Source organism: Pteropus alecto, unplaced genomic scaffold (assembly GCF_000325575.1).
Source record: "Pteropus alecto unplaced genomic scaffold, ASM32557v1 scaffold123, whole genome shotgun sequence".
NCBI lineage: Eukaryota > Metazoa > Chordata > Mammalia > Chiroptera > Pteropodidae > Pteropus > Pteropus alecto.
The window spans coordinates 6,835,956-6,860,595 of record NW_006433950.1 but is presented as its reverse complement, the minus strand read 5'-3'; the positions used below and the strand labels follow the sequence as shown (position 1 = coordinate 6,860,595).

Below are 24,640 nucleotides of genomic sequence, written 5' to 3'. Positions count from 1 at the left end.
GAGCTGCTTTTGTTTTTCAACAGGAGGAAATAAACTTTCTTTCCTTGGTTTGTGTACAGGTTCTGGTAAATACTGCTTGCTGTGTTTTGATGTTGGTGGCTAAGCTAATCCAATGTATTGTGTTTGGCCCTCTTCGAGTGAGCGAGAGACAGGTAAGTCCAGAGTCCAGGCAGCAGGGTGGGTTCCTGCAACCACAATTTTTTTTTTAGATTTTGTAGTTGATATAATTTCAGGCTTCCAGAAAAGTTTCACAAATGCCGTGAAGAACTTTATGCAGATTCACAGTTAACACTTTGTCTCATTTGCTTTAACATTTGCCTTTCTTATTTTTTTCTAGTATTTGGGAGTAAGTTGTGAACATCATACCCCTTCACCTCCAAGTACTTCAGTATTTCCTAAGAGCAAGGACATTGGCTTGCATAACCATAGCATAATGATCAAAATCAGGAAATTCAGCATTGATAAAGTACTTTATGCAATCCACAGTTCCGTATTCAGTGTAGCCAAGTTGTCCCAATATTGTTCCTTTTCTTTTTTAAAAAATTAATTTATTTTTATTACAGTGACATTGGTTAACGAAATCCAGTAAGTTTCAGGTGTACAATTCAACAGTAAGGCATATATATATATTTCATTGTGTGTTCACTGCTCCCAATATTGTTCTTAATAGCTGTTTCCCCCATGACTGTTATGAATATAGTTTTTTAAAAAGCGTAGATTTGTTTCAGTTTGAGTAATCATACATATCATTCTTTAGAATATGGATTCTTTTCCAAAGGAATTTACTGAGAGATTTTAATTTTTTCCTTTAGAAAAGTAAATTAGGATTTATTCTACAAGTAGAAAGTTGGGGACTTGCTCTTATTTCAGCCGAGATAGTCTGATTGAACATTATTCTCAGAATGTGTATGTGAGCAGGACATGCTTTTGAAAAAGAATTATGCCATACACATACTGCACAGATTGGGAGTTGCCCAAGGATTTTAGTGGATAGAGTATAGAATGGTTTTTTTAAAAAATAAGAATTTAGAACTGGCCTTTCAAACAGCAAAATACAAACAAAACTGTATTTTACTGTGTCCTACCCCAGTGATAAGACACAGGAACCAACTACATTAAAAGTACAGCGGCTTCACTCCTCACCCTTTCAGCTTGAATCTCCTGTTCTCAAGTCAGCCGAAGTCTTAGTTTAGAACTGAAATGGAGCTACTGTGTAGTTGAACTCTTGGATGCTGTTATGAGCAGGACTGTGTTTGCCCAGAAACTTTTCATTAGTATCATCACTTTCTCCAAAATACTGACTCCAGAGGTCTCTCGGATGAGATCACTAGAATATAAACTTTTTTGGTAGGACACACAAGCTCTTTTTGATGCTTTTTTTTCCTTCTTCAAGAAAAACTTTTGACCTGTGGGCCAGAAATTGGTCAGGCCAGAGAAGCCATCTCATTGCCGATGGATTGAGCTGGCACCAGTGGGCCTTAGATATGGCTTTTTTTTTTTTTTTTTAATGTTAAATATCAGTTTGAAATTTACAGAAAACAATCTTGGAGCATCACAGGGATTTTTATAATACCTGCAGGTAATCATAATGGGTACTTTTGTTACTTTCAGATTTTTCAGTATAGGGCACAGTTTTCATGCTGTTCTGTGATGACTCATTTTTTGACTAATGTCATCCAGTAGCATTTATTAAGCACCATTTGAGTTAGGACTCAACAGAATTGACATGAGTTCGCTCTGTGAGTGCTTACAGTTCAAGAATAGAATAACGCTAGAGGCAAAGACGTTGACTACCTAAAATTGGGTAAATAGTAAACTGTTAAGTGGAGGTTTAGAACAAGGAATTTTTTTTAGCACTTAATGCCTACCGTGACACTTGTTTAAGCACTGAACATATGTTACCTTATTTGTTGCCCCACCAATTGAGTGAGATAAAAGTCGTTGTTAAAAGACCCACTTTAACTGCAAATTGGTACAGCCACTGTGGAAAACAGTATGGAGGTTCCTCAAAAAACTAAGAAGTGATCTACCATATGATCCAGCAGTTCCTCTACTGGGTATTTACCCCAAAGACTCGAAAACCCATATCTGCAAAGAAATTTGCACACCAATGTTCATAGCAGCATCATTCATGGTGGCCAGGACATGGAAGCAACCGAAGTGTTCTACGGTAGATGATTGGATAAAGAAGCTGTGGTACATATGTGCAGTGGAATATTATTCAGCATAAGAAGAGATGAAATATTGCCATTTGCAACAACATGGATGGACCTTGAAATAAACATGCTAAGCAAAATAAGGCAGACAGAAAGAGTTGAAAACCACATGATATCACTTATACCTGGGATATAAACCTAAAAGTAACAAACAGGACAAACAGAGACTCATGGGCATGGACAATTGACTAGTGGTTACCAGTGGGTAGGGGATGGGGGAGGAGGAGGGGCGGTAGATGAGGTAAAAGGGGTCAAATAAAGGTGTCAGAAAGAAATCTAACTATAGGAAGAGAAAACAGTGCAATATATATATATGCCTTACTGTTAAATCGTACACCTGAAACTTACTGGATTTCGTTAACCTATGTCACTAAAAATAAATAAAAATAAAAGATCCACTTTATATTTGGGGAAACCAAAGCATGGGGATGTTAAGTGACTTGCCCAGAGTCACACAGCAAATGGATGGTGGAGCAGAGAGTCAAAGCCAGGCATGCAGTGCGCTAGGTTCACCATGTGCTTACCTTGCCCCGGATTTGGAAACAGGCATTTACCAGGGCTTCCTGGGCCTGGTTCGTTTTATTCACCGTACAAAGAGTGTACAGAGGACAGTGTGTAAGTTCTCAAAATAACTCTTACCCTTCGACATGTACCAATTCGTTACACATTGCGGTTCAGTTATTTCAGTTTTTATTTAATTGTGCTTTTCTGTTAAAATTTTTTGAATTCTATGTAAAACTATGTAAAAGTATACTACTCAGAAGTCATGTTTTCATCCGTATCCTCTCCCTGTCTCACCACTCCTACAGATGGCGCGACGGTACATTTTCCCATCTGTTGGCTGGCTGCCCCTCATTGCCCTTTTTTTAGTATGGTAAAGATTTTTAAACTTGGAAGTCCTCAGTGCAGGGAAGAGCGCAGTGAACTAGATCCACACTGCTTGTGGGAGTGCATGTCTGTACACCTTCGGATATCAGATGTAACCGTAAAAACATTTGTAACCTTGATTGATAAAGATAATGCCAAAGAAATAGAAACTCATGCAAGATACTCGTTGCAGCATTTTCTGAACGGTGAAAAATTCAAAACAGTCTCGGTGTCCTTCTGTAACCTCTAAACTGGTATATTCAGAGAATATTCACTGATGTCGGTAAGGTTCTTACGATGTGATAAGGGAAATGAAGCAGTGTACAAAAATTGATGTTTTGCATGTAGGAAGAAGACAAGAAAAATGCATAAGAATGTTCAGACATCATTTTTGTTTTACAGTTCTTTATACTTTTTCATACATTATTGATTATGGGCTGGAAAAGGAGCATGTTATTTTTTAATCTAAAAGTTATAAAAAAGTCTAATCTCTGTTTTTTAAGAATCCAGAGAGTCTCCATATTAAAAATGATAGTTTTAGCCCTCACCATTCTTTTTCATTTTGTGTTGGAAGTATATGTATTATTTAATACATCAAGTACTAGACTAATATCACTCCCTTTCAATGGCTTGAATTCCATAACTGACTGAGGATTACAATCCAGAGTATATAAATTACTTTCCAGGTGTCTTACCTCTGTTCTTCAGAGAGCTTATTTTTGTCTTTGCCTTCTATTTTCTCATGGACAAGTGTTAAAAAGCTGAGTATAGATTATTTTCTCCATAGAAGTCAGCTTTTGGTATGTTAACTTCTCTTAAATGGGTTTGGTATGATGGTACTCACCTTTATAAACATTTTTCTTTTTAGCACCTGAAAGACAAGTTTTGGAATTTCATTTTCTACAAGTTCATTTTCATTTTTGGTGTGCTGAACGTCCAGACAGTGGAAGAGGTGGTCATGTGGTGCCTCTGGTTCGCTGGGCTTGTATTTCTACATCTGATGGTTCAGCTCTGCAAGGACCGATTTGAATATGTGAGTTTTTAGCCCAGCTCTTTGCTTGCTTTGTCTCACATTTGCCAGGTTTGGATCATGCGGTGCGAGTGAGCCATAATAGGCATGTTTGGGGTAGCTCTCCAGGGGAGGCCTGGATCAGGCACTCATTGCCTATTTCTTGAGGGACTTTGTGCAGCAGCCAAGGAAGGCAGGGCCAGTGTCTCCCAGGGAGGTCTCCTCCCCCTCCCAACAGTGTATTAGATTGCAGCCCACGTGGGCTCAATTCACCTACTCAGACTGTTTGAATCACAACACAAGGAGACCTCAGTGTACATGCTTGATAAAAGCTGGGCTCTTCCTGATGTTTTCTGTTCTAGCTTCCTTCCATTTCTTCCCCTCTTACACTGGGTCTTTTTTCTGAATGGTTTGCACTGTTTCTACCCTGGGCAAGAACTGAATTTGCTCTCTTGGTTCCCGTCAGCCCTGGAGAGTGAGTCCTTTTCCGTGTGGGCACAAGCTCTGCCTCTTGGCTTCATGTCAGAGCCGTGCAGGTGAACCCTCACCTGTGAGTGCTCCCGAGCTAATCGCGTGGATGCTGGATAAAGCTCAGTCTGCCCTTCAGTGAAACCCACTCCAGGGCCTTGTTCGCTCCTTTCTTGACCCAGTCGTCACGGATGAGTGGCCCGTGCAGCTCTGTGTGAGTTCATCTCAGTTTCAGAGCCTTATAGCTCTTTCGCCATTCAGGGTCACGAGCGGGAGCTTCTGACCTCCCCTGCTGGCTTGCTGTCCACACCTTCCTGCTCAGGAGCTACAGCTCCAAGTCTCCTTTTCCAAGCTGTTGCCCTCATTGCAACCTGTTAACGTACCATCATAGTGAATCTGCCCCTGGATTGCGCTTCAGTTGATCTAGCCCTAAACAAACTAGGAATGTCCCTCCAAGTGCATTTTGGGGAGGAGGGCCAGAGCAAGATCCAGGAAGAAATAGCAGAACGTGATGGCGTCCCGAGTCCTGTCGATGTTAGGAGAGAGAATTATGTACTCTTGGAAAATTGCTTCTAGAGGCTTATAACCCCACTGGTAGGAGGATCCTTGAGAATGTGAGATGAAAATATAATGTATATTATTATAGTTGGTAAATTAAATGATAGAGATCTCTATAGCAGATCATACTCATAGTTAGGTTGCTTGGGCAATTTCGGCCATCTGGTAATGGGATGCTTTTCTGCGCCTTGCATTTGGCCACGCACCTGAGCACAGATCCCCCAGCAAAGCCGTCAAGATTAGCCTTGGGCTTCTCAGCGCAGTCGAACGCTGCCACGAGGAAGAACGAACTCCCTTCTGTTGTGTGTGTTTCAGCTCTCTTTTTCTCCCACCACACCGATGAGCAGCCACGGTCGAGTTCTGTCTCTGTTGGTTGCTATGCTGCTTTCCTGCTGTGGATTAGCAGTTGTCTGTTGTGTCACCGGCTACACCCATGGGATGCACACGCTGGCTTTCATGGCTGCGGAGGTAAGATGCAAACACAAGCTTTTGGTCTGATTATATTCTCGAGTATTTTCAAGGAAGCTAGAGGATTATTGATAGATTTCCACCCACGAAATGACTGATGGATGGATATTTGGTCTTTTTTTTTTTTTTTTTTTAAACAAGCATTTATTATGTCCTTTGTTTTGTGTTGGGCACTGGTACTGAATGCTTTTATGTGTGTTATTTCACATAATCCTTGCTATAGCCTAAGTAAAAGTGATTCTTTTGTCATCATTTAAATAAATAGTGCTTACTGTATGCTAGGAATTGTTTGGAATACCTTACCTGTATTGACTCATTTTTACATATATGGACTCATTTTACTATTCCTGTTCCTGAACTGGGAAGCAGGCATAGAGGGTGAAGGGACTTACGGTTCCAAAGTGGCAAGTGGGACAAGCTAAGTTCAGTGACTTCCAAGTAGGAAGTATATTCCTCTTAAAATATGAGCAGTGATTGGTGATGATTAATAAGAAGTACTCTGTAATGGGTTTTTTAGATATGACATGAATTAAGATTTTCTAGAATAATACGTAAACCATATTATTTTGAAAGAATAATTTGATGCTCATGTATATTTTGAAATTTACTTGTAAACCTTTCTGAAAATACCAGTTTTTATTCATTAGAAGTCAAATTTTCTTTGTGTCCTTATTTTCGGTGACTATATTTGCTTTTTTTGCCTCAGGCCAAAGACAAAATAATTTAATCTTGCCCATAATTGCTATTATTAATAAAAAAAAAGAAATAGTAGATATATCGAAGCTAGTTAGCTAATAGAAACACTAAGTTGAACTATTAACAATTTGTTACAATAGGGTTAAAATTTATTTTGCTTAATAGCGTTTATTTCAGAGTATAATAGTGTAAGTAAAATTAGAAAAGGAATATTTAAGTACTTAATAAAAACATTTGCAGTCCCAGTTGAATACTTTCTGTATGTGAAAAGTATACAACTCTATATCTTCTTGAAAAAAAGCCATTTAAAACTTTGTTCAAACTGACTTCTGTTAATTATTCGTTTTAGATATATTTTATTATAAATCACCATTTGAATGATACTGTTTTCCTTTTTTGCTTCTCTAACTTTTAATTGATATTAGGCCAACCTTTGAACAAGGTATACCTATCGAGTCATACTGTAGGACATGTCTTTTTTTTAGTTCATTGCTATTTATTCTTGATTATTTATCAAGTTATAGATTTGATGTTTTGAGCTAAATTACATTTTTATACTCATAGTGTTTCTTTTCTACGTATGATAAAATATTTTCTATTTATAACTGGGAGTTTCCTAATCTCAAATATAAGTAATTTTAACAGTTCTATTCTGGGAGACTAAGAGGAAAATGTTTTTAATATCAGTTTCTATAAAAAGGCAACTCTCATACACTACCAGTGGGAATGCAAATTGGTACAGCCACTATGGAAAACAATCTAGAGGTTTCTCAAAAAATTAAAAATGGATCTACCTTTTGACCCAGCAGTTGTACTTCTGGGTATTTATACAAAGAAAACCAAAACAATTCGTAAAGATCTATGTACCCCTGTGTTCATGGCAGTGCAATTTACAGTAGCAAAGATATGGAAGCATCTTAAATGCCCATCAACAGACGATTGGGTAAAGAAGTTACGATTCATATGTATTATGGCATTTTACTCAGCCATTAAAAGAATGAAATTCTACCCTTTGCAACAATGTGGATGGACCTAGAGGTTATTATGCTGAGTAAAATAAGTCAGAGAAAGATAAATACCGAATGATTTCACTTATATGTGGAATCTAAGGGACTAATCAAAAACACAAATATGGAGGACAATCCGGTGACGGCCAGAGGGGAGGGGGTTGGGGGGCTGGGAGAAAGGGGTGGATGAAGGGTTATAGAAGTACAGATTAGTAGTTGATAGAAGGTCAAGGGGGTGGGGAGCACGGCACAGGGAATGCAGTCAGCAGCACTGTGATGGCTGGGTGGAGGGCCAGAGAGAAAGAGGGATCAGGGGGGTCATTTACAAACTGTATAAAAATCTAACCAATGTACTGTATACTTGAAACTAATAAAATAAAAATTTTAAAATTTGTCAATTTCCATAATGTAAAATACCATGAGGGCCTTAGTTTGTTTTTGAGTTCCTTCATTCTCTTTTCTTCTGTGTGGGCAGAGAGGGCACATACAGCGATGCGCAGAGAGCAGGACTCATATCTAGGATAATGGTGTCTAAACCACACTTTGTGTATAGGGTCACCAAGTATTGCAGAAAACTCTCTTGGGTAATCAGTTATGGTGACTGAGTGCTGGATAAAATAGACGTGATCGTCACACTACTAGAATGACCCTCCAGATTGTAGGTGGCTTCCCTAGGAGATGGACAGGTATAATTGTAACCTATTAATAGAAAAGGACTTAATAAAAGTTGAGTTTTTAGATCATGAAAATATTCCATGGACAGTTGAGAACATATTTGATGGGCAGTTTATTTAAAGTTGAAGCATTTGAAATAAAATGGTTGGTTAACTTGAACGACTTGCCTTCTTTCTCTTTTGGTTTTATTGAGATGTAATTGACATACGGCACTGTATAAGTTTCAGGTGAGCTGCAGCATAATGACTTGATAGACATATGCTGTGAAGTGATGACCATGATAGGTTTCATTAGCATCCATCATCTCTTATTGTAACGGAAAAGAATAAAATGATGAGAACTTTAGGGTCCACTCTCTTAGCAGTGTTCATATATACCATCTAGCAGTGTCAACTCTAGTCACCAGGCTGTACAAGACATTCCTAAGACTTAATATCTTACAGCTGGAAGTTTGCACCTTTGGGCCACCTTCATCTAATTCCCCTACACCCCACACCCCTAAACCACACTTTGTGTATAGGGTCAGTGAACAACCTGCTTTTTAATCGAACTGAAAAATATTTGCCTTTTATCATTCTGTAAAAGTATCTTTGGCCTGAGGAATCCTAAGCTTTATTACAAAGAAAAAAATCTCTCTTTTTTTTTTTTACAGTCTCTTCTTGTGACAGTGAGGACTGCTCACGTGATTTTACGGTGAGTAGACGTTTGGAGGGAGGTGACTGAGGTTTACTCATACAGTTAATTTTAAGATATAACATGTATAAAATATATAAAAATGTGACTATCCTATATCAGGTTTAAACCAAATTCACTTGTAACATTAAATTATTAAGATGATTTTTCTCTATCCACTACAGATATGTAATACATCTTTGGGACCTCAACCATGAAGGGACATGGGAAGGAAAGGGAACATACGTCTATTACACAGACTTTGTCATGGAGCTCACTCTCTTATCCCTGGACCTCATGCATCATATTCACATGTTGGTAAGTTTCCGCAGAAGGAGTGAAGTTTTTCAGAATCAGGAACCCTGGTCAGTACATTAACAAATGAAACATCTGTGGATGAACCACTTCAAGACCATAAAAAAATGAATGCCGCTGCGCCCCTCCCCCTTTTGCCACTGGACATAAAGCAGTGTCCTGGAACCACTTTGGTTGGTGCCCAGCTCAGGAGGAGTTTGCTGAATCTCCTAGGTGACTTAGTTAACTCTGCCGGCCAAGGGAGTAGATAATTCTTTCAGCGTGAAGTCGAGGGGATTCCTCCCTCTCCCCATAGCTTCTGTGGCTTCTAATATTTAGCACTTAGTTACTTTGTAGGTGGTAATGGGGAATCTTGCAGTGTTGGCTACTTCATGGATTCATAAATTTTCTATCTTTGCGATTAAAAACAAAGTCTTCATGTTTAATTCCTCCTCCTTCATTGTCTACATTTTATTTCGGTGTGCACAAAATGATAGTGTCGAACAGCTTCTCATTGGTTAGCACTCCAATGATCTAATAATGTTGAGAACATATTTGATGGGCAGTCTATTTAAATTATAAGCCTATTAAAGTAGCATTTAGAAAGTACTGGGTTAGACACAACACATTTCTAAGTTTACTTTTGAAAGTAACTTTGAAAACATACTTACAAAAACTATGTATAGCTGTTGTTAAAAAAATAAGGAAAAAAGTCCCTCCACCAAAATCCTAGAGATCACTGTTAACATTTTGTTGTATTCACTGCTTCTTTGTATTTTCAAATACATACATTCATAAATGGAGATCATATTTTGGACATATAGTTTAGGGTTTTTTTTTAGCTAATTATGAAATTTTCTTATGCTAATAATAATTCTTCTAAACCATTTTAATGCACTCAAAATAAAAATTCCATCATATATGATGATGTAATTAACCAACCCCCATAATGGGGTGTTTAGATTGTATTCAGTTGTTTGCAAAATCACATCTGTACATAATTTTTTATCACATATCATTTTTCTTAAGGTATTTTTAGCCTGCTTTTTTCCACGGGAAGTATTCTTTCCCGTGTAATTAATCTTCAAAAATGTTATACATAAAATATATTAATATGTAATTATATTTTATAATAAATATAATTAAAGACTATACAGTATTGTGTACATGAGTTTACAACCTATTTCCCTACTGGGCATTTTGTTCATTTTCTTTTTTAATATATAATTGTGTGGGTGGACATCTTTTTGCATGAAGCTTTCAGATTTCCAATTAGTTCCTCAGGAAAGGTCGCTGGTGAGGGAGTGATGAGGCCAGAGAGCATGGACGTTGTTTAGGGTAGTGAGATAAATATGCATTTGCTTCTGGAAGATCATGCCAGTTCCCCTTCACCGGCAATTAAGAGCTTCTGTTCCCACTTCACCGTCAGCACCAGTGAGTTCACGTGCATTTTTACTGTGTATTTTATTTCCCTCTCGTTAAGTTATTTGGCAACATCTGGTTGTCCATGGCCAGCTTGGTCATCTTCATGCAGCTGCGCTACCTGTTTCACGAGGTCCAGCGTCGAATCCGCCGGCACAAGAACTACTTGCGTGTCGTTGGGAACATGGAAGCGAGGTGAGTGAGCACAGGTCGACGTAGCCCAGGTGTACTCAGTTTAGATGTTTAATACTGTTGGGTCTGGACTGTATAAGAACTAGCTTTTGTAAACCGGTAGCAGAATGATGAAGAGTATAGGTTCTGGAGCCAGTTTGCCTGGGCACGAACTCCCACTTGGTTGCTGTGTGTTCAGGTAATTCATGTAACTCCTCATGGTCCGGTCGCGTCATCTCTCAGGAGGGCAGTAGAACCTCCTTCCTGGGACTGTTGGGAGGATTCGGCGGAGGGATGTATGTAGTGTGCTTCAAACGCCCTAGTACTGGCTGTGTAGTATGTGCTCAGTAAATATTAGGTGCTTCTCATCACGCCATTATTTTAATCATCATTATTATTAAATGGAAGCTTCCTTGGACATATGCCCTCTTTATTTTATGAAAGTGGGTTCCACTTATTCCTTATGCATGCATGTTTTCACACACACACACACACACACACACACACACACACACACACACACACACACACACACACACACACACACACACATTCAACCTCATTGAAGGAGGCACTCACTTGCCCACCTGAGGCTAAATCAAGCCTAAAAGCATGAGATTAATGGATGTCATTTTTGTGTCCAAGGGGACCGTTTGGTTCTCTGGGGGTCTCAACTCCTCTGATTTGCCCAGAAATGTTCCCGCAAATTGTCACTAACAGGGAGTCATTGTTAAGACAGTTAGTTTCTGTGTTTAAGTTCCTTACTTGTTCTTCGATGTGCTGTGAAGAGAAAGCAGAAGTACTGTTTTAAGGGTTGGAAATTTTTTACTGAGTTCTTTTGTACTGAATTCTTCTGTAACTGCTGTTAAAAAGGCGAAGTCTATAAGGTGCTGCTCAGTGTGTGTTTTGGAACTGATTCCTGCCGGGTGCGTTTTGTTTTTAACAGGTTTGCAGTTGCAACTCCAGAGGAGCTGGCTGTCAACAATGACGACTGTGCCATCTGCTGGGACTCCATGCAGGCTGCAAGGAAACTGCCCTGTGGACATCTTTTTCACAAGTAGGAGATTCGGGCAGGGCCACGTGGGACTGGTGTTCTGTCTGGGGCATGTGGATGCTTTCTGTAACTGGACTCAAGACTAATCCTAGCAGAGGAGAGGGGACACTGCCTCAGACTGGGCGTGGGGCTCGTCAGAATTTTGAAGAGAAGGCTGGCGCTATGACAGTGTTAGTTGGTAGCTAAAATAGACTGAGAGGACAGGCCATTGGAGTAGAGGATTCAAAGCCATGACAGGCCAGCACTTTTGGATGATTCGGCCGCGTGGATTTTCAGGTAGTCAGAGTTGGAAAGGAAGATGGTGAGCCACACGACAAAATCATAGTGAGGAAGGGTCATGACCAGGAGCGTGGTAGATGACTGCGTATGTTAACAAATTAATGCTCAAAACATACTGGAAATTATTCTAATGCTCAGAACATACTAGAAATTATATCAGAGTGAAGTAGGGCAAAGAGGTAATGTCAACAAATGTCTCCCAGTATTTAAATCTCACTAGTGGTAAAGAGAAAACGAAATTACAACACATTTGGTACATTCAGAGTACTTCTGGTGGATTCTCACAAAATATGCTGTGGTCAATTTTTTTTGGTAGCTCCTGTCTTCGTTCCTGGCTGGAACAAGACACCTCCTGTCCAACATGCAGAATGTCTCTTAATATCGCTGACAATAATCGCGTCAGGGAAGACCATCCAGGAGAGAACTTGGACGAGAATCTGGTTCCTGTGGCCGCAGCTGAAGGCAGACCGCGCTTGAACCAGCACAATCACTTCTTCCACTTCGATGGTTAGTTGGTTTCAGCCTCTAAACCCGTACCAAGGGGCTCTCTACCCTAAGGGCATGCTGTTTAAATATAATTCGCCCCACGCAGGCCAGTTCAATGTCATATTTCAGTTTTAGTTGAAAGTGTTGAGTGGGTATCGATAGCACTGAGAGGTGATTCTGTACCAGGCATTTTGCTAGATTCTGTGTGAACATGGATGGAGCCAGGGGCAGGGGGAAGGAGGTGGTGAAATGGAATCAACCATGCTTGAAAGGCGCACACTTGATCAGTTTAATAGTTAACTGTTGGTAATCATTTTTATTGCATTGGTGTAGTACTTAAGCATTTATAATGAAGGGTCATTGCACAGCCTTTCCAGTGAGTGTCAGAAGCAGAATCAGAGTCGGAACCCTGCTTTTATGCCCATAAATATGAATATCCTGCCTCCCAGCATTGGTGAGAGCAGTTGGAATAAAAACCACATTTAAAAATCCTAAGGCCATGGGCACCGTGTCAGGAGCTGATTGATCTTCCTTAATTCATATACGTTGTGCTGCTGTTGAATTTCATCAGTTCCAGCACGACTGAAGTCTAGGAGCTCATGTTTCTTGCTGTAAAACAGGTATCCTTGGCATTCTGTTAGGAGGAGTGCTGTTCCCATCTCCGGTTTGAGTTCCCAGGGGTGGAGCGTGGCGGGAGTGGTGGCACGGTGCCGAAAGTCCTGACAGAAAGGACCAGCGGGGGCAGAGCCAGGTCTCCCAGAAGATAATGATGCAGGCCGCTCAGCCGGCTGGGCTGGGGCTGCTGGAGGGGCTGAGAGGGGGCTGCTTTGGTGGCTGTTAACTAAGACCTCTACCGGATGAGACTTCTGAAGTATACTAGCAGATCTTGGACATGGGTCCTGTCTCTACAATCTATTATTTTATGAATTATTACTAAAAACTTGGTCAAAAGAGAAAAGTCAACTTTCTTTCTCCCTAGTAAGTGCATGCAATAAGTGTATCATTTTTTTAACAAGCACATTTTATGGGGCAGGACCTTCGAGACAGCCGTTTAACTTGTTTTTATATTTCACGCCTCATCATTTTTTGTGAAGGAAAAAAAAATGACCCCGAAATGTGCGGCTTGATACTACGTTGTTTTACAGCCGATACTCGGGCGGCATACATCTCAGGATCCCTTTCTCCTAGGGAAATAGCAGAAGCAGCAGAGTCCTGCTGCCCGTAGTCCACAGGCCTGTGTCATAGAACTCCTTGAGACAGATTTTGATTCAAACAACCAAGGCCTTTAAATCGTATTATTAAGGAGAAAATACTTCATGAAAATAGTATCTGCAGATGAGTAGTATTTAAGCGCAGTGTGAAAATGGGGCAAAAACTCATCTGCTGTAGCAGCTTTAGAGCCGTGAAAAGCTTCCTTACACCCTGGGCCGAGAGAGAGAACGGAAGCTGTGTGCGGCTAGGGCCACTGGAAAGCAGGAAAGCCGAATGCTCATGTTCCGGAACCTCACTATCTGCCTTCATGTCCTGGCATCATAATGAAATTATGTGATCTCGGGCCTGTTACCTAACTTCTGAGTGCCTTGGGGACCAAAGACCAAGGGGGCTAGAGTCAAATCTCTGAGAGGAGTAAAATGAGAATTAATACTAAATGGAACTATATAGGCTTTTAATGTGGATTAAGTGAGCTAATCCACGTGAAACCCTTGGTCCAAAAGGCCTGGCATAAAGTAAGCCCTCAGTGAATACCAGCTGGCATCGTTGAGTGGCCAGCTCTACCGTAGAGGACATGGGGAAAGAGGCCTCTAAAACTTGTGCTGGGTTCTCGTTTGTTTTAGGGTCCCGGATTGCAAGTTGGCTGCCGAGTTTTTCAGTTGAAGTGATGCACACCACCAACATTCTGGGCATCACGCAGGCAAGCAACTCCCAGCTTAATGCAATGGTAAGGCTCGCTGACTGCTTCAGGAGGGTCAGTAACCAGTGGGGAAGGCAAACCGGAAAGGTGTGTGCGGTGTGCACGACCCTGTTGGTCCTACTCCACTTTGGCAGAACGGCAGGGTCCTGGGGGGCATTTTATTTATTCACTGGGATCATTTAAAGTCCTGTATTTTAAATTTGAAACTGGTTTGAAAACCAGCTTTTGTTTTACTGGTGTGGCAGATAATCTAACCTTTCCTGAGCACTGCTAGGTTCACTTGGTTGTGATCTAGGCCAATCTTGACTCTCCTTGATTTTAGCCAAATATATCGGGGAAATTGTTGACTGGAGTGAATGACGTGCCTTTTTATCAAACTTGTGTTAGGCTACCGATTGTGTGTTTTTGACCCCTGACCCCTCCTGTCCCCAAATAAATAAATATGTGTATTTTGAGATATTGAGGCATGCTGTCGGTTTAAGGATATTATTAAATTACTTCAAGATTCTTCGAAGTATTTTTCTTAAGCTTCGTCTTATGGTGTGCATTTTTATTTTATAGTGTTGGAGAAACACGTTTCACCATTGTTGAAATTTAGTGTTCATTGTGATAATAAACTTAGTCCTGCTTGAATGGGGCCTTTGGCTGACCTGGGTGATCCTGGCCAGGATTTCCAAAGGTCATTGGTCATTTGTTCATTCGTCCATTAACCTTAGTGCATTTATTCAGCAAAGTTGTACTGGAGGCCTGTTGCCGTGACAGCTGCTATGCAGCTCCAGACTGACCTCTTTACCGAGGTCCAGAACCACCTGCATGACACCTCTACAGATTACAAATTACACTGCACCTGCCATGTGAACAAGGTAGACATGTGCCCTGTTCTCAAGATGTGTAAATTCTAGTTGGGGAGACAGTATAAACACAAACAGATGAGGTCATTGCTGATGGCGATGAGTGCTCTGAAGGCAGTGAGGCGGGTGATGTGGGGGTGAGCAAAGGCTGGCTTAGAGGAGATATTCAGGGAAGTTCTCTCCGAGGGGATACTTAAACTGAGACACGAAGGAAGAGGAGGAGGCACATTGCGGGAAGGAAGCAGTGGAAACAGGTACAAAGGCCATGAAGTGAGAAAATTCTGGAAACAGATCATGGCGGCTGGAGCCCAGCAAGTCGGGGACCAAGATTGTGACATGAATTGAGATTGTAGAGCCAGGTCGTGCGGGGATATGTAGGCCATAGTACGGTTTAGATTTTATCATGAAAGTGTTAGGAGGCCAATCAGGGGTCCCCCGCCCCAGGGACTGACAGGAATGAGTTTGCTTTTGAGAGGAGAACAAATTATCGAGGGGCAAAAATGGAGGCAGCGAGACCAGTTAGGAGGCCGTCGCAGTAGTTCAGGCCAAAGGAAATGTGGCTTGGACCGGGGCGTGTGTAGTGAAGATGGAAAGCGGTGGCAGGCTTCAGGTGTCTTGGGAGATGGACCGACGGGACTTGCCGGTGTTCTGATTCGGATGTGGGGCCGCGGGGGCCGAGCGAAGTGCAGGAGCCAGAGCTGACGTGTTGGCCTTTAGTGGAGCCGCCGTGGGTGCGAGTGCCATGTACTGAGAGAGGCAAGCGGCGGGAGAAACGGGCCTGGAGACACAGACTCGGCACCGCGTTTGGCTGGGAAGTTGGCAGACATCAATAGAGGCGTCAGGCAGGTGGTGCTGGACCTCGGCGAAGAGGTCAGTCTGGAGCTGCACTTTGGGGAGTTTTAAGTCATTGGGTGATATGCAAAGCAGGGGACTGGATTTTCTAGGACAAGAATGTAGCTCTCAAAGAGAAGAGGGCTTGGGTCGAGGTCTGGCGGAGAGACAGGAGCCATAATGGTGATGGAAAAGGAAAGAACCAGGAGAAGGTAGCGAGTCATGCGTGTAGAAAGTCTCAGAAGGCGAGGTCGGAGGAACGCGTGTTGGACTTGGCAGAGGAAGGTGGCTGATGAGCTGGAGGAGAAGCGGCAGTTTCTGTGGCCTGAGGAGTTGAACAGTAGATTGTGGTGGATTGAAGAGCGGGTGGAGCTGATGGACAGGGTTGCTTTCACGTTCAGCTGCTGTTCTGTGAACTTCTTCAAGACCCTGCCTTCTCTTCTGAGCACTCACGAGTCTTTCTGAGCACTCACGAGTCTTTTGCTTGGTGCGTGAATAGGAGTGATCACTAGAGTGGGGAGATCAGTGGCACAGAACAAACAGAATTCACCGAAAGAGCAGACTGAGGTGGAGGGCGGAGTGGGAGCCAGGGCAGCGGAGAGCCATTCCCCCTGTATTAGGAGGTGGGGCGGAGGTAGCTGCATGTTTTTGAGATTTGGTTTAAAAAGAAGGCATGGCTCATTATAACCAGGAGGTGGAAGCAGCTTAGATGTCCATCAGCAGATGATTGGATAAAGCAGTTATGGTTCATACGTGCAGTGGAATATTACTCGGCCGTAAAAAATGAAATCCTGTCATTTGCAACGGCATGGATGGACCTAGAGGTTATTAGGATGAGCGAAATAAGTCAGACAGAGAAAGATAAATACCATATGATTTCATTTATATGGAGAGTCTATGAAACAAAAGGAACAAACTAATAGAAAACAGACCCACAAATACAGAGGACAATCTGGTGACAGCCAGAGAGGAGTGGGTTGGGAGAAGGGGTGAAGGGTTAAAGAAGTGCAAATCAGTAGTCGATAGACGATCATGGGGTGGGGAGCACGGCGTAGGGCGTGCAGTCAGCAGTAATGTCATGGCTGGGTGGAGAGCCAGAGGAGAGAAAGAGCAACTAGGGGGATCATTTCATAAACTATATAAATGTCTAGCCAATATACTGTGTACTCGAAACTAATAATAAAATAAAATGCTAAAAAATGTAGTATATACATACAATGGAATATTCAGCCATTAAAAAAAGAAGTATTGTCACATACTACAATAAGGGGGTTCCAGGACCCCCTCGAAGACGGTATGCTAGATGAAATAAGTGAGTTACAAAAATATACTGCATGATTCCCCTTACATGAGGTATAGAGATTAGTCAGACTCTTACCAACAGAAAGTAGACTGGTGGCTGCCAGGGGTAGGGGTGAATGGGGAGTGAGTGTTTAATGGGTATAGAGTTTCAGTTTTGCAAAATGAAAAAATTCTAGAGAGCTGTTGAACAGTAACGTGTAATAGTTAACACTCTTGTACACTAAACAATGGTTAAGATGGTAAATTTTATGTTTTTGACCACAATAAAGAACAAAAGGCCCGCCTGCCTGCTGGCCCCCACTTTCTCAGTGAAGCCCTCAGCCAGGGCATCTGCAGAGTGAGTGACATCATGATGGCATAGATGGTCTGTAGCCCAATGTGGCGACTGACTGGCTCTTGTCAGGTTCCGCAGGGGTACCTTGGGGTCAGGCAGCTTTTGAAGCTCTGCAGGCGACTCTCCTCACCTGCCTCCTTAAAAAAATCAGAATTCATGGGCACGTGACCCTCGTAGGAATAAGAATTATGTTCTTGGAATCAGTGTGTTTAGAATTCTCAGGTAGGCCCTGATGCTCTTCCTCCAGTTCTGCGACGGATTGGAACAGCCTGTTTTTAGCACAGCGAATTCTCTAGAACCATACCTTTTTTTAATAAAGATCCAATATTTAACTTGCTGGATTTTCTGAAAGAAAAGCTTTGGTCTAGTGAAATGAATCTCGGGCGTTTTTTCATTTGGGAAGTGAGGGGAAGCTGTTTAAGAATAGAGACCGATTGTCGAGGTTCTCATGGACCTGGGAAGAAATGGTCGGCTCACATCGATATAAACAATAAGGGGACCCCGGCACCCAGGGGACCCCAGGTCCTTCTGCCGCGTGCCGCCCGTCCGGCCTCCCCCACCCCAGCGGTGACTGAGCAGAGCTTCCTGCGGGTTCCAGCCTGGTCTTTTCACTCGGGGCCCTGACAGTGAGGCTCATCCTCCTCGCTGTCCCGTGACAGTGACACATTCCTTGGGAGCCACTACCCCAACAGTAGACTTTATTGTGCCCCTAAAGCAATTCAGTTTTTCCTCCTTTTTATTTTTTCTTTTGATCATTGGGACTTATCCACAAATAAAACCTTGTACGTAAGCTCTATGAAATAAATATATGTATGTGGAAACACTCGGAGCCTCTCTGATGAAAGCGCGGTGCTCACGTGTGCTGGGACCTGCGCCTGCCCCCGGGGGCTCCGTGGCATCTCCGACGTCCAGTTTGGAGCGACAGCCCAGAGCAGTGCTGGGAGTTCACATTCTTTATGGTCTTTTTCAAATCGAGGTATAATTTGCATATATTCACCCTTTTTAGTATCCAGCTCTGAGTTTTGTCAGATTCATGCAGTTGTGTGACCCCCGCCAGAACCAAGACAGAGACCAGTTCCATCTCCCCTCCCCTCGCGTTGCGTCGAGCCCTTCGTGATGGCTGTCCCCGTGCCCCAGCCTCTGGCAGCCACTGGCCCGTTTTCTGTTCCTGTAATTTCGCCTGTTCCAGAATGTCATATAAATGGAACTCTTCACGCATTGCCTTTTGAGTGGGGCTTCGTTCATGTAACATAATGCATTTGAACTTCATCCATGTGATGTATATCAGAAGTTTGTTTCTTTTCAAAATTATGTCTTTAAAGAGAACACGTTTTTACCTGAGTTATACTAAGCTTGTCCTTTTAAAAAACTAGAAGATTCTAGTTGAGCCTGTTTTGGGATCCAGCTGGGTTTCTGTGCTCTTTTTATTATTATTTGAAATATTATTATTTGAAATTGATGTTGTCTCAAGTTATCTATTAGGCATCCTGGAAAAATATTAAAGAGAGTGTAGTTTGCTAGTGATCTGCAAACAGGTGGCCCCTCATCCGTGTTCTCAAGGCAGAATGCCAAGTTCAGTGCCCAGAGCCTGCTGTACACCACGACCTCGTTGAGTGACTGTTGAGAGTGAACGTTGCTGAGGCCTTTATTTTTGTGTTTCTGTAGGCTCATCAGATTCAAGAAATGTTTCCCCAGGTTCCTTACCACCTCGTGCTGCAGGACCTCCAGCTGACACGCTCAGTCGAAATAACAACGGACAACATTTTAGAAGGACGGATTCAAGTACCTTTTCCCACACAGGTAAGCTGCGGCTTTAAGCATGGCAAATGGATCACGCCTTCACAAAAATTAGTCCTCTAGACTTTTTTAGTTACTTTAAGAACTAAATGTTATTTATGATTTGGTGAAGGGTTTTGTAATTTCTCCAGCATTCCAAATTATGACTGAGAACAGACCCACCAAAGAGTCTTGGATTAAGATAAGAACAGATGTACTTGGGTCATTTTTTATCCCGACACACACTGCAAACCAGCCCCCCGCCAGTCCAGGAGGTTATAGCGTTGGTTCCTTTTGGACAAGGATTGGCAGCCTTTTTCTGTAAAGGGCCAATAGCAATGCTTTAGCTTTCTAAGCCTAACAGGCTCTGTTTTGACATCTTACCTCTGCTGTCAGAGCACAAAAGCAGCTGTGGACAATGTGTAAATGACACACCTGTGTTCCAGGAAAGCATGAGTCGTAAAAGTGGATGGAGGGAGAATTTGGCTCCTGGGCTATAGTTTGCCAACCCCCAGCTCCAGGAGATAGTGTCACATGTCCCTGGCTGGCTTTACACGTTGGTGTGGTTCTCCATTAGGTATAATAGCTTTGTGAGGCTTGCACTTTTGACTTCTTTTAAAAGGTCAGGTTTCCCTGCCCATCATATGTAACCTCTGTGATGGGTACTAGATGTATTAACATTTTAAAGACAAACTCTCTGGCAGGACCAGGGAATCACCTACTAAGAAGTTATTCAGCTTCAGCGTATAAAAACACAGAATATATTAAAACCCTAAAACTTGAGGATCTTTGAAGAGGGAATAGTCTGGACTTTGGAGTCAGGTGGGCTGGGATATTAGCCATGGCTCGCCAGCCCTGACCTGTTTGACCTTGCTGTTGGCCCTGGACTTCCTCGGCAGCAGACCCTGAGACAAGGATTCACATGGCAGTAGTTGATTTGGGAAGCGTTCCAGGAAACACTGGCAGCCACGGGGCTGTGAGATGGAGAAGGGAAGGCGGCCAGTAAAGGCTTTGTTATCCAGCAGGTGACAGTTGGGGTGACTAGAGCTGGGTCCCACTGTGGGCCTCCGCGATCCGGCGTGGAATGCATTGTCCCTCAGCGGGGTGTCTGTTGATAGTTCCCATAAATCGCTGGTGGAGGGCTGCTTTTAGGGGCAGAGTTACCTCGTGCAGCCAGAGCGAGTCCTTAGGCAATGAAATGTGGACACTGGCCAGCCAGCACTGCGGACCAAGACCTACAGGGATAAGGGCTTGCAAGGGCCCAAGTGGCTGCAGCTTTGGCCAAGGTCTCAGACGGGCTAAAAAATTGAGGAACAGCAGCACCTACTTCACAGGATGTGGAGACGACACGCGAGGTGATCGTGTCGGGTTGTCCGCAAAGCGCCGGTGTTATCTGCCGTTGTCACTTTGTCGTTGCGCACGTGCCATCACTGAAAGGGGAACTAAGTGTGGAGCCAGCGGAGTCTTCTCAGGCTTATGCCTCGGGCGCCTTTGTCCAGTCTTCAGTCTTAGTAGCATTGCCCTTTGGGGCTGTGGGCTCTGGAAGCTCGGGCCGTGGTGGGGACCAGCTCCCTCTGCCCGCTGGGAGTTCCCTGTCCCTGTGTTTAGGTTTGGTTCGGCTCCCACTGACTGGTACTGCTTCTCTTTCAGCGATCAGATAGCGTCAGGCCTTCACCGAACAGTCCTGTGGAAAGGCCAAACGGCGAGCAGGACGACGGAGAAGCTTCTGCTCAGGTGAGGTCTGCACACGAGGGAGTGTGTGGGCTCGGGGAGTGTGGTACCCATAGGGGTTTTCAGTCCCGCCTCTAACGTTCGTTGCACGTAGGACAGAGTGTCGAAGAGGGCCGCGTGCCATACCAGCCTCAATATTTAAGGTCGACACACCAAGCTGTGCCCGTGGTGTGGCCTGAATCCCACCCAGGGCCTGCAGTCCACCCCATGGGGACTGTCTTCAGGACCGAAGGAGAAAGAGCTCATGCACCCTTCTCTTGAAGTCCCCTTGCTTTGCTGAAGTCAAGGAGAGGTGGTGGCCCGGGTGGTGACAGAAAAGTGCCACACGGAAAGAGCTCATGCACCCTTCTCTTGAAGTCCCCTTACTTTGCTGAAGTCAGGGAGAGGTGGTGGCACAGGGGGGCCCGGGGGTTGACAGAAAAGTGCCACACATCAGGAACTCTTAAAAACAGGCCTCTCTCAGCCTTTTCTGCCTCAGCTTTGTCGTTGCCTAGAGGCGGGCGGCTGTGCTGATGTCGGCCGGCCTGGATCTGTGTGTGGTAGCGTGAGCATCGGTGGTCAGACACCTGCCTAAGCATGGGGGGCATTGAGCCTTGTCCTGGCCTTCAGCCAAAACCAAAAGAATCCCGTTTTCATATCCTGTTACACGAAGATCCTTAGAATTTAGCCTTGTAACCTGCTTGACCCCGTTTTCAGAGTCAGGTGAGGGCATAAAATTTATGCAATAAGTGTGGTAAGACGTGTTTAAATTTTAGAGCAAGTAGAAAATTGCCAGAATGCAAACTAGCAGTTAACTAACCGTATTATTTTCCAAGAGTGCAGTCTCGCGGTGCTTGTGTTTTTCCTAGTGCTGATGATCATTTACTAACACTGACTGTCTAGGTTCTGTTCTTAGCGGTACACAGCCCCGTTTCCCCACCAGGACCCGCTTCTGCCTTCGCACGTGTGCTCCTGGCAGCAGGCCTCCCTTTGGGTCTGGGACAGCACTGAGTGGGTCACTGTGGCCAGGCGGGGAATCAGCTTAGGAGGACAGCCTGTGCTCACATGGCCCTTTGCTTCCTTGGTGTCCAGACCGAGCATATGCCTCTGGACATCAGTCCTCAGCTGGAGGAGGCGCTGGACTTGAGCGAGGTGGAGGCAGAGCCCAGCGAGGGGGAAGACTTCGAGGCGCGGGGCAGCCGCTTCTCCAAGTCTGCCGACGAGAGACAGCGCATGCTCGTCCAGCGGAAGGACGACCTCCTGCAGCAAGCCCGCAAGTAGGTGCTTCCACCCCGGCCGGCGGGCGCCCCAGAAGGCCCTTGTCATGTCTTTTAAACAGATGCCAATGTTGAAAAACCACTTCAGCTCACCTAAAAATTCAGATTTCATACCTTTCTTGAAAAACCAGAGGATCTGGTTAAACCACGCCCAACTGGTAACTTCCCACGGCCGGTGCTGTCACCGTCTCCTGTGGACATCCTCAGCCACGCCTGCTCGACAGCACACTCATGCCACAGTTCTAAGCCCTTTATATTAATTGTTCGAATTCTCTCGACACCTCTAAGAGAGCGCTGTAATTCTGCCCGTTTGACAGACTTAACGCTGACCAAACAGGCCTAGAGAGGTTAGCGCTGCCTTGGTGTCCAGCTCCCAGGCCCTCCTTCTTGGCCACTTCGCCTTGCAGCCCGCACACCTGTGTGCCACACTTGTCATTGGTCGGTTGCAGTTGGAGCCTGGAGTGTTTCTGAGGGTGGGCTGGTGCTTTTTATTTAAACTCCTGGAGACAGGGCCAGTATCATGTCGGGCAGGCAGGGCTTCTGAGTGGAGACTCGTGTGTGTGTGTGTGTGGGGTGGGGGGTGGCGGGGGGGCGGAGGGACCCATGAGAGAGGGAGGGGCTCAATAGCTGAGTTTGCTCCTCTGTTCAGGGGTGAGTGTCTTTCCTGGGATGGCGCCGAGTGACAACTTTATGAAGGTGCCATGAAGCGGGGCATTAAAAATAAACGGATACCTTATGCTTCTGTATGTATGTATTCCAGAGCTTCCCTTATCTCTCACGCAAACCCTTTGTTCTTTTTGTTCAAGGCGTTTCTTGAACAGAAGTTCTGAAGATGACTCAGCCTCAGAGAGCTGCCTACCCTCAGAAGGCACGACCTCTGACCCCGTGACCCTGCGTCGAAGGATGCTGGCTGCGGCTGCCGAGCGGAGACTTCAGAAGCAGCAGACCTCCTAGCGCTTCCTGGCCGTCCGCAGCCACCTCCTGAGCAGTGTGCCCACCGGAAGAGGCCTGTCCCCAGTTCCGCCTGCTGTTCGAAGAAGTGGGCTTGACTGCATTGCCGCTGTATAAAGCATGTGGTCTTAATAGTGTTTGGACAGCTGACAAATTTAATCCTTTTTTGTAATACTTTCTATGTGACATTTCTTTTCCCTTTAGAAACACTGCACATTTTAACTCTAGGCATGAACACTTCTGGTCTTAGGGCTGGGGGAAGATCACGAGGAAGTGGGCAGCCGGAGACCCCGAAGCCAGCAGCTTTGGTTGCTGCTTTATACATAAGTCACAAGAAATGCTGGTGTCTTAGCTCCAAATCTGGCGGCAGCGTGTGGGGGTGGGGGCTTCAGGGAGGGCAGCGGCAGCGGCGCAGCGGGAGCCTGGCTCCGGGCACTGGAAAGCTGCTTTTGTCAAACTGCTGTTAGCGAGAAGGCTGGGCGCACGGGCCGGGCCGCAGGGCCGCTTGGGAAAACAGCACGTGGTTTGATACCTGGAGCACCCAGAGCTGTGAAGTGGGAGCAGGTGACCCATGGTGTCCCAGTACATCCAGGACTTCCTTTCTGAGCCCTAGTCAAAGCTGGCTTTATTTCCGTTAATGCCGGTGCTCCTGCAGCTCACCAGTGTACGCCGTGTGTCCTTTCCGCATTTCATAGCCCCCCGGACACGGGGAAGGTCAGCTCTGAAAGGGTTGAGCAGCAAGCTTTGGTTTATGGTTTGAATTCCTCGGTCAAGTAAATTAGGCGATGCCAAAGGCTGCGGGTTTAGTCCTTGGAGAAAATGTGGGCCTTACAGGATGGGAGAGGAAATTTTGGAGGGCTTCATTGAAGAAACGAAAGTTACCTTTTGTATCGTTCTTCCCATGGAGCCCTTCATTTTCGTAACTTTGTTCCCGTTGGTTTAACTAAACGTAGAAAGGTGAGATGTTGAGCCCACCTGCCCTGGAGCTGACCCAGGTCCTGGCCCTTTTCAAATTCTTCACACATTTAACTTTAAGGATTTGAAACACGCAGTCATAGGTTACATAGTTCAGTTTTATGTCCTATCGGATTTTTTTTTAAAGTTGGAAAGCATAGTTTTTTGGTAGTCCTTTTGGGGAGAATCCAGTATTATCTAAAATTATTGGCAAAGTTAAATGTATTTTACATAACTGAAAGTTTTTAGAATGTTGGAAAGTAATTGAAAAAAGAGTGACGAGTAAATGTTTAGGCCAAGATAATTTATTTCAATAAATCTTTCAAAAGCCTTACCTTGAAATGCTGTTAGTAAATTTGTGATTTTTTTTTTAAATGTGTTTCGTTTTGCTGAGAGCATA

The 24,640-nt window shown here is 44.0% G+C and overlaps 1 protein-coding gene across 1 annotated transcript; it reads left to right on the top strand.

The window, feature by feature from the left end:
* On the top strand, window positions 1–24,582 carry AMFR (autocrine motility factor receptor). Its single transcript, XM_025044642.1, has 13 exons — window positions 1–152; window positions 3,952–4,116; window positions 5,434–5,586; window positions 8,617–8,657; window positions 8,822–8,954; window positions 10,414–10,547; window positions 11,470–11,580; window positions 12,173–12,363; window positions 14,178–14,281; window positions 19,238–19,372; window positions 20,999–21,082; window positions 22,151–22,335; window positions 23,142–24,582. The coding sequence occupies exons 1-13, from the start codon at window positions 90–92 to the stop codon at window positions 23,287–23,289; spliced, it is 1,647 nt and encodes a 548-aa protein (XP_024900410.1). The 5' UTR covers window positions 1–89; the 3' UTR covers window positions 23,290–24,582.
* Window positions 24,583–24,640: the final 58 nt, after the last annotated feature.